At 42.9% G+C, this 10,486-nt stretch overlaps 1 protein-coding gene across 2 annotated transcripts; it reads left to right on the plus strand.

Annotated features, from left to right (window-relative positions):
• Window positions 1-1,019: 1,019 nt before the first annotated feature.
• LOC123053064 (prolyl 4-hydroxylase 1) lies at window positions 1,020-8,412 on the plus strand. 2 transcript variants are annotated; one of them, XM_044476444.1, is made up of 11 exons: window positions 1,020-1,369; window positions 2,213-2,260; window positions 2,713-2,765; window positions 3,637-3,702; window positions 3,899-3,973; window positions 4,210-4,284; window positions 5,461-5,531; window positions 5,645-5,696; window positions 5,829-5,918; window positions 7,888-7,983; window positions 8,183-8,412. In XM_044476444.1, the coding sequence occupies exons 1-11, from the start codon at window positions 1,300-1,302 to the stop codon at window positions 8,288-8,290; spliced, it is 804 nt and encodes a 267-aa protein (XP_044332379.1). In that variant the 5' UTR covers window positions 1,020-1,299; the 3' UTR covers window positions 8,291-8,412. The 2 variants fall into 2 exon arrangements, with proteins under 2 accessions (XP_044332379.1, XP_044332381.1); XM_044476446.1 differs by having other exon boundaries at window positions 1,023-1,369; window positions 2,699-2,765.
• Window positions 8,413-10,486: the final 2,074 nt, after the last annotated feature.

Genomic DNA, 10,486 nt, shown 5'->3' on the forward strand with positions numbered 1-10,486 from the left:
GACGGTTTTTGACACTACACTAATGTCAAAAACGTCATACACTATAGGACGAAGGGAGTAGATTCCAACTCCAGTAACTACGGAGGTAAACCTGAAACTTTTATACATTTAAAAGTTGCATCCGAGTAAATTTTTGGCCCTGCAATAAAAAGATCAGATTTAAGTGTTTGACCCCGCAAAGAAACTTGCTTAATAGGAGTTGAAGTACAGATGAGAGTCTGTGCTGACAGTTATTATGTTAATAAGATGACAAGATTCAATAGACAAAGCATTTGTAGCAATATTAACATGACGAGGGCAAGCCCTTTTCCTGTTAAAAGGAAAACCATTCCTTACTTTTCAAAGGCACCACATAAAATTAAGAATGTTTGAAACAGAAGCATGTGGTTGGTTCCTGTTAAGCAAAGCAAGAATAATGCTATGCATATTACCAAGGATGAGCGAACCATGCTGCTCTAGCAAAATCACAAAGAGAAAAATATGCGAATCTCATTCTTCTGTTGGTCACATCTACAGCAAAGTTCAGAAATATGTATAGAAAAGTGGCCAGCCCTCAAATCTGTGGGAGGAGCTTTCCAAAGGAGTCTCCAAGCCAAGTTTTGGACTCTGGGAATCATAAGCTTTTGCTTCCAAATCATCTTGAGAAGATTCTTAACCTGCAAGGGTGGTACACTGTAAATTTCCAAGCCACCACGCAGGTCGAGCGGCTACCTAGGCCTTGTGTTGGCGTGGTGGTGCTGGAGGTAGAAGCAAGTGCCGAGTGCGCCGCCCCCTGACCTGATGTACCCGGCGAACGCCGCTCCACCATGCACCCTCGGCGTCGTCAGGGAGATGTCTGTCACCTCCACGGCCACGGCCCCTCCACCAGAACGCCGGCCGAGCTGATGCAACCCTTGGTCGGCCGCAGGTGCATCACAGCGTCTCCGTCGTCCATCGCGGCGTCGACTTGCGCGCTGTTCCGGCAGAAGAGAAGATCTCCACCGCCGCCCTCGCCATGCCGTGCCGTGCCGGCTGTTAAAAGAAACAGCACAGTAGCAGAGACGGCAACGTGTCCGACGTAGAGTACGTGGAGTCACAGGGTTGGCCGGCTTTTGACTTTTTGACAGAACATCCGCCCGAGCAGCGGATGGTTGACCAATTCCGACGCGGTCGTCGCGCCGACCCCGACTAGCTGCCTAAAAACCCACCCAATCCGCCGGAATCCCTCAGTCGGCAAAAATAAGACCCAGCACCATCGGCGCAGGCGGCCGGGCGATTTAGATTTGCTTTCCCTCCTTCGCCTCCTGCGACAGATCGGGGATGGCCGCGCGGTCGCGGGCGCTCCGCCTCCTGCCGCTGCTCACCTTCGTCGCCCTCGGCATGGTCCTAGGTGCGCGCCCTTCCCTCCCCGCTTGCCCCCTTGCTCAGCTTCCCCTCTCGCCTCGCCGTGCCTTGATCTGGGTCGGGCCATATGTTACTGCCGTATTCCGTTTCTCCTTCGGACCTGGAATCTCGATGCTTGGAGATTTCGCGCTCATGGTTTGGTTGATGACGTGAAATGTCCCGATGAGGCGTTTCGGGTGTTGAATGGGGCGACCGCATGCTGCTAGGCTCTAATGGTGATAAGCGTCCGTGGCTGCAATGGGGCCACACCTTCCGGATCGGAGTCGATTTTACTGCTCCAAGATCACTCGGAGGGAACTGAACTTGCCGCGGAAGCATGGAGCATCCTGGCATCTGCGAGGCCGGAGTTACATTCGTGCCTGTTGCTTCCACGTACATGCCCATCACTCTGATGTCAGATATTGCTACCGACGAGTTTGGTTGGTTTTGGCATTAGTAATATTAGCTGAAAACCAGCAAAGTTACATCCTCTCTTTCTTCAGAGATATTGTTAAGAAGACAATAAACACGTGTCATGATGTCCAAATCTTCGGGGTGTCCAGTTTGGCTCAGTGTGATCCAGCCACTTTCTGATAGTATCTCAGATTATTCTCCAGATCCGGGTCTGGAACTACATGTATATAGTCTGATAATGTAATGATTGAATATGCCCTTTGATTTTCTCAGATTAAATAAAGATTGCATTTGTTGCTTCAGTGGTCATATCTTAGTTTCATTTTGTTCTTTTCTCCACAAATGCTGGCTCTTTGATTCACACTTTTATTTATTAGATGTGTTGCTTCAAAAACTGTATATTGGTTTCATCTTTCTTTTTTTTCCGCAAATGCAGGTTCCCTGCTTCAGTTAGCATTTTTCCGCCGGCTTGATGATCACTCCCGTATGTCTATCCTCTTAGAAGTTGCATTTAACAGTATAAATGTGTTTTTTTTCCTTGTACCTGATTCTTTTATAAGAACAGTCTGCCATTCTTGTCCATCTTATGTACTCTGCTGTCAATGACTTTGGCCACGTTGCCTTGCATCAACTTAAATATGTTATTGCTGTGTGCATTGGTGGATACAGAGGCTGCGAGGTTTAACCTTCCTTTCCGGAAAAAAAGTATTTTCTGTAGCATTCTGTTTTATCTTGATCAGTCATTTTTTGCATTCTTAAATACCTTTTCCTTAAAAAAAATGTCGAACCAGAACCTGCTAAACCCAGGTATTCATTAGTTTTGGCATAATGTTGTCTCTGAGTAAATCTCCTTTCATATAGCCCTCGAGTAAATGCATAGGCTGTACTTCTCGGTGAGTATTTGTGTCTAACCAAACATTAGGTGCTGCATGGCAGATACGGGGCATCTCGGTAATGATCAAGAGGCAGCAGATCTTCGACTTGGATACGTAAGTTCTGCCATTATTTATGGCTTTGGCTGTATGCCTTCTCTGTAATTTTGTACATAGACTTCTATTTTGGCTTTTATTCTTGAAAACTACCATAGCTGAGCTCCATTCGTCTATTATTATATTCAATGACATCATCAGTGAACCATCATTTCGCCCCAGAAATATCAAATAAATTTGTGAACTCCACATTGTCAATATGAGTGTGTTTCTTTTTCTATTTTATCTAAGTGACTAGATTTGATTTTTTCTAATAAATTTTCTGCATTGTGATTTTTTGAAAAGTTGCAGTGATGTTTGATTCATCATTTGGGTCTTGAAGCATAAGTCACATTCTTTCTTCTGGTTATTGCACCATGATTTGCTTTGCTTGAAGTGTTTTTCCGCCGCACAAGTATAAAGTTCTAATTTCTCAATGCCATTCGTGAATCTTTATGGGATTTATCTAGATTTTGATCAGGTGCAAATGATTGGATAACACTGGTAAGATGTGAAATCGGACATGCACTTGTTTTACTATAAACTGAACTCTCTTGCGTATTAATTTTGGAAGAACTTTCTTGTATGGACACTCTTGGTGTTTGGTAATTTTATACTTATTTGGATAAATAGCATATAGCTTGGGGCGTAGGAATTGGGACCCTGTAACACCTGGCTCTCGACTAGGGTTAGAATCTTCTGAAATGTTGATGGTGTGCTTCCTTGTAAGGTTGTAACCATCTATCTCCACTTGATATGGTCAATGATGTGTGATGAGTTTTACGTTGTGCTGTCTTCTTTGGCAATCATTCATCTAATACTCAAAATGTTAAGTCCAGACCACATCTTCTCTTTCTCTTGCTAAGCAAGTATTTGTGTTTATAATATGTAGGTGAAGCCTGAAGTTATCAGCTGGAAACCCCGAATAATTGTTTTCCACAACTTTCTTAGTTCAGAGGTTTGTCCCCTTCTCTGGTTGTCATGTTAGGTTTAAGCTAAATCTGTCTTCTCCACAATATTTAATTTCAAGATTTTATTTATTGTGGTGGTAGTTTGTTTAAACTCCAAGGCATTATGCGACATGCTTCCCAGACCAATACAATGGAAGATGCACAAAATATTGTGTGACCTTTTTTTCTGTCTAATCTCTGCAGGAGTGTGATTATCTAAGAGAAATTGCTAGACCAAGGCTTGAGATTTCTACTGTAGTTGATGTTGCAACAGGAAAAGTATGTGGTTTGGCTTTGAAGTTATAATATATTATCAGTCTTCCCATAGCGAGTACTTTTTTCTATTTGATCAGCAGATCAGCAAGGTTTCTGTTTTCTTAATCCGTGTCCAGTTTATACACTTCACCACTCAGAGTGAGAAGACAAATAGGAATTAGGGGGAGCATAATAACACCAAGTTCAGACCGTAAAGCTTGTCTTCTCTAGATTTATAATGCTGCAGTTATGTGCCACAGGGTGTAAAGAGTGATGTTCGCACAAGTTCTGGTATGTTTGTGAACTCTGAAGAAAGGAAATTTCCAGTCATTAAGGTTCGTTCACACTACTTTACTTCGACCCTAGGATACTTACCATACTTTTTGGCCCCTTCAATACATTCGCTAATGCCTTCAGCTATGTTATTTCTGCAAGACATAACTTTGTAAGAACGTCTGTTTGTGTGTCATAATATGAGTTCACTTTTTGTCTATCTGTTGTTTTATGTTGGTTATCATTTTGTGACGCGCTGAGACTAAAGGGTCCTTAATGGAACCTTATAGACTACTAGACATATGTTTGCTGCATGACTAATAGGGAGACTTGTTCTCTTCTTAAGTTACATGCCATAAGATTTCTACCCTAAGTTTGTTCGTCTCTGTAAACAATATTATCTAGAATGGCCCACCTCCAGGTTATCATCTAACTGCATTTAACTATGTGCCCTGCTCTTTTATACTCCCTCCGTTCCAAAATAGATGACCCAACTTTGTACTAACTTTAATACAAAGTTAGTACAAAGTTGGGTCATCTAATTTGGAACGGAGGGAGTATCTCTTAGTCCATAAGAAGATGATGAGTTGTTGAGGCTATATCCTCGGTTCTAGCTTTAAGTTGATACTAAGGTATTGCATCCTTAGTGAAAATGGGACCAAGATTTGAGAACTTTTGTGTGGATTGAAATAGAGTATCATGTTACCAAGGGTGACATTATGTCAAGCTGAGATGTTTATATGAATACAAAAACCAAAGCCAGGCTAATGTCAGGATGCGAAAAATGTGATCAGTGGCACATGGAACATATATAATACCATCGTTGATGACAGATATTGCAGATTATGTAGTGTTTATCTAGGTATGCCTGGATCTGAAATGTGGCTTTTGTGGAACTATTACTTTATGTATTGGATCTGAATGTTGATTTACACTGTCTAGTATATAAGGTTCCATGAACTTATCAAACACATCAGTTAAATATTACTTACTAAATTCATGTTTATATGGTCATGATGGCACTATACTAGGTGCGGTATATTAGTGCACTACTTAGTGATGATACATTCAGCTTTTGACTATTACTTGGCAGTGTCACGGCGACCTCCTTTTACTTTGTCAAGTATTCCTACTATTGGTGCCACATTGCATCCCTTTATCAGAAGTTAAATTGGAATCTGAGGCAAGAGTCATTGAATACTACATTCTTCTACTAACATTTGTTTTGTTCTCCCCAGGCAATAGAGAAGCGGATTTCTGTATTCTCACAGATACCTGTAGAAAATGGGGAACTCATCCAAGTATTGCGGTACTAGATCGAATTCTGACTGTAATTTTCTGAAGTTCTTTTCACTTGACTACTGTTGTAATTTCTTGTGGGAAACTACTGTTGTGAAGTTAACTTTAAAGTTTAAACTACAGGTATGAACCAAGCCAATATTATAGGCCGCATCATGATTACTTCTCTGATACTGTAAGTCGAACTTCTTATATTGAAATATAGGTTATTATGACATCACCAGACTAGTCATTACATATTAGTATTGTTGTTTCGTAGTTCAAACTAATTATTTGAACATGTAAACTGTGGATGGTCAATCTGCAGTTCAACCTCAAACGTGGGGGGCAGCGTGTTGCTACAATGTTGATGTATTTGACCGATGGAGTTGAAGGTGGCGAAACCCATTTTCCTCAGGTCAGCTGAATTTATACCAACTTAACTTGTTATGTCATATGCTTTTTGACTGATATAGACCAATATGTTGATAGCACTTTTTTTTCCCTGAAAATGATGAAAATGAAATTACACATTTCAATCTTTTTCGAAAAAATGGACGTGCAAGCTTTGCCTCATTCCATATATTACGAAAGAGTGTTGCAAGGTAGTAGATATTTAAGCTACAACAAAGAACTGTGGCGAAGTGTGGAAGCCTACTCTCCTGGCATGAATGACTCCCAAGTGTTCCGAACCGCTTTCACCCAGAACCCCTCCTCGGTCTTAATCGTTTCAGTAGCAAATATCGGTATAGACGAAGTGTTGGTGGACACCTTGACATTACGTTCATTCCAGATCTCCCATGAAACTATTAAGTTTCATACACCGACCAGTAGAACCAAAAGGCCTAACAGATGGAGAAGGTTGGGCAACCCTAAACGTATACAGAAAAGGGGCAATCGATTTATTTATTTAAACCACGAAAGCCAAGAGTTGAACCCAAAACCTCTTGGCTCTGCTACCATATTAAGTTTCATGCACCAAATAGTAGAACTGAAAGTCCAAGCTGATGGAGAAGGTTGGGCAATCCGCATATACTTCAACAGAGACAAGCCTGGCGGCCGAAAGAATTCCTTTTCTTTGTGGCCCTCTCTCCGAGGAGATAGCTAACCACCAATCTTTGACCGTCACGACGTTACTCCATGTGTTGGTGTGAAAGTCAACTAAGCCAATCCAGCTTTTCATAGCATATCGCGTCACTCAACCCGGTCCACCGTCAACACCCTATTTTGGAATGTGAAGCAAGCGAAGATTTTGACATTTCGGAGGAGCCCAGGTATTCCAAATAATAGTGTGCATGGGAGATGCCATAACTCCTTAAAATTGAATCGCTGTACACACGTCTTTTATTATGGTTACCATTGCGCGCCTTCTTTATTTTCCAGGTATGTGCAGGAAATACGGGTGGCAATGGTAGTCGTCCTTTCATAGCATGTCCATGCATTTTTTGTTTACATAATTTACATGATATAGTGTGTAAAAATAGTTCTATATATTAATATTCTCTCTTTACTGTCCTTGGATATGACTACTATGTCCACTCCTTTTTTTCCTTCATGAGTATTTCTCCGATAAATGATTCTATTAGAGCATCTCTAGCAGATCCCATAAAATCTCACACTGCAAAATTATTTTTGGGTATCCTGTAAAACGCTTTTACAGTATGGCGTGTGTTCCGGCAGAACAGAACCCATAAAAATCGTTTTGTTTCAGATGTGGAGCCCACTTGTCAGCAGTTAAATTTACAACATAGTCCCTGAAATATTATAAAGCACCCTGAAAACAAAACATAGATTGCAATTGGGTCCTAGCTGCCGCCATGGCAACGGCGCCGAGCTGCTCCTGGCCAGCCTCGTGGCTAGCTAGCACGCATGGCCGGCAACGGCTAGCTAGCACACACGAGCGCGCGGCAACGCGTCGGCTGGCTACCACGCACGCGCGGCAACCGCGGCTAGCTAGCACACACGCGCGCGTGGCGACACTATCAATGGCGGCTCCTCAGGGCGCGTGCTGCCGTGTTTGCCGGCCACGGCGAGGCGTGACCTCCTGGCCGACGGCGGGGGCCTCGTGAGGCTCGTGGCCAGCGGGGGGGGGGGGGGGGGGGGGTGTGACGAGGGCTATTTTTAGGGGGAGCTGTATAATTTTTACGGGACGAGGCCATTTTGCAGGATCTAGAATGGAAGTTTTTTTCCGCCCAAAACTGTAAAACAGTGGTTATTTTACAGGTCCGGGCCTTTTACGGGATCTGCTAGAGGTGCTCTTATGTGGCTTCTTTAGAGTATTTCGCAGCTCATTTCCTTTTGTGGTAATCTGTCAGGCTGTCTTTTGGTTTATGCAATCTGTGGTGTGGGAGGTGTGCCCTCATGCTGTGTGCTCTCTTCTGTTCCAGGCAGGAGATGGTGGTGAATGCAGTTGTGGAGGAAGGATGGTCAGAGGACTATGTGTGAAGCCAAACAAAGGAGATGCTGTGCTCTTTTGGAGCATGGTGAGTTATTCTCTCTCTATTTTTAGACATGTACCAGCAAAGCATACATCAAAGGGTGAATCGAAGATAAAAATAATAATATCCTCTGATAAATACAGAGTTTGTTTGTTATCTTGCGATCTATTTCTTAAATAATCAGTTAATTAATTGATCCGATCGTCTGCCCCTACCACCTGTCTAATTTACTGGTATGTTTCAGGGATTCGACGGTAACACAGACTCGAACAGCCTTCACAGCGGATGCGCTGTTGTAAAAGGGGAAAAGTGGTCAGCCACGAAATGGATGAGGCAAAAGATGACTTTCTGATTGCGGATAGGCATTCTGGCATATAGGCATAATAGAGAGGGGATTCTTTTCCTTGTAATCTGTAGTACAGATATACAACATTAAAGGAATAAATAAAAAGTGGAATGATATCTTTACTAGCAGCAGGAGGCACTAATCTTCCTAAGAGAAAAAAATCGTGTCCAACAGAATCTCTTTACTTTCAAATTCCATCATTTTGCATAAACATCTTGGAGGTAGGGCATGGCACCAAACATGAGATGGGTGATAAAGCTGGGTTATATGCGGAGTTTCAGTAAAAGGTAGGGTAAATGTGGAGCAATAAGGTTTGCTAACTGGTGGTTATGAATAGAATTTATAAGTCATGAATATATAAAAATTGGTGGAATCAAGGGGAATGCAAAAATGGAGTGCTCGCACAGTATTTCATAGCAATTTTTTGTTTTTGTCAGATGCGAAGGATGGGAGCCCAGGTGTTTGGGTGAAGATACAAACAGAGTTATGTTAGAACAGGCACACGCACACACAAAAGTAGGTGGACAATAAAGCACATGTATAGGGAAAAAAATCATTTTGAATTAAATCACATGAGCGAAGTGCTAACATTATACATTTACTGCAGTGTATAAATGCATATTGGAAATCCTGCTAGAAAAATCAGATAATCACATTTGGAAGTACAAGTATAACAAGAGATGGACAAATCCTATGCTGGACATTAGTAATTCGTGTCATCTTTCCTACTTATAAAGATTGGAGTTGATGATGAGTTCACATATGGCTTCAATATCCTTTTTAAATAAACAAATACACACATCTCCACATGTAAAATTAGTAACCTTGCAAGAGACACGCAAATAAATGTACTTTACACATATGTGGGATCTATCATAAACAAACAAACACACTACTTCCATGTAAGACCAACTTTGTTTTTAAAGGTACAAATAACAAAGACAAAAATGTAACTTCAACTCAAAGTCGATCTTGGTTTTAGTTCTCTTTCCAACCTACTATGGTCATTTAAAATTCTCTAACGCCGCATGTCTCTCACCGTATTTTTTCTCTAATCGTAAATCACGCAATCGGACATAAAGTACACTAACATTATTTCACCATCTCCACCACGCAATCGCGCGCTGGTGGGGAAGGTGCTCTCCCCCAACGTCCTCCACATCAACACCATCTCGTCGGCGATGAGGCCGGCGTGGGGAAATCCCCAAGGTTTGCTGTTCCATCCGGCAGGAGATAACCTGTTTGTGGCGGAGTTCGCCACCCCTGCAGAGCGTGCTCGTGTTCTGGAAGGCTCACCATGGATGGTGGGTCGCCATGCTGTCCTTTTCAAGGATTTTGATGCTGAAATTCAACCGACCCAGATGGTCTTTGATCGACTGACCATATGGGCGCGAATTATGGCCCTGCCTCCAAGACTGATGAAATCCAAGCTTGGTATGGAGTTTGCAAAGCCCATTGGCAAGATTGTGCGTGTGGAGTCGGATGCCGATGGTCGTTGTTGGGGCCCCTACATGAGGGTTCGGGTCGAGGTTTTGGTTCAGGAACCAGTGGTAAGGTTTGTTACTGTAACATCTGCCAAAACGAAGAGCACCGAAACATATTCAGTCATGTACGAGCGACTACCTTTCTACTGCTTTTCATGTGGCCTGTTGGGTCACTCGTCGATGTTGTGCCCGACTCCGGGCATCCGTGATGAAAATGGAGAGCTCCCCTATGCTGCCATGAAAGTGTGTGTTCCTGATGATCAACCAAAGCGGTCGGGGGGCTCAAAGTCCAGTTTTGCTTCTTCCTCGTCGGGCTTTTTTCAGAGAACCTCGGGACAAAAGACTTTTACTGCTGGTACTAGAGTTTCTGATCCTAGTAGTCAAGCCAATAATCTTGCCAAGAATGTTGTGGTTGATGAGACAGAGGTGTCCTCCCCTGCTAAGGGTGGTCCTGGCCGTGGTAGCTCATCCCGTGGAAGGGGCGTGCCAGTTCTGCCCGTGGTCGTGGCCGGGGGAAGACCGGGGGCTCCGGCAAGGAATTGTTCCCAGTCTCTAAGTCTAAGAAAGGTATGTCAGGACAGAAACGCAAAACTGCTAAAGACACACCTGGTCAGCTCACTGAAGGAACTACTTGCTCTGAAATCAATCACCTTGCTATTGTTCTATCTGGCAATTCTGTTGGAGCTACTCCTTTGCTTGAAATGACTGGAGATGTTGA

Source organism: Triticum aestivum, chromosome 2D, assembly GCF_018294505.1.
Source record: "Triticum aestivum cultivar Chinese Spring chromosome 2D, IWGSC CS RefSeq v2.1, whole genome shotgun sequence".
Taxonomy (NCBI): Eukaryota; Viridiplantae; Streptophyta; class Magnoliopsida; order Poales; family Poaceae; genus Triticum; species Triticum aestivum.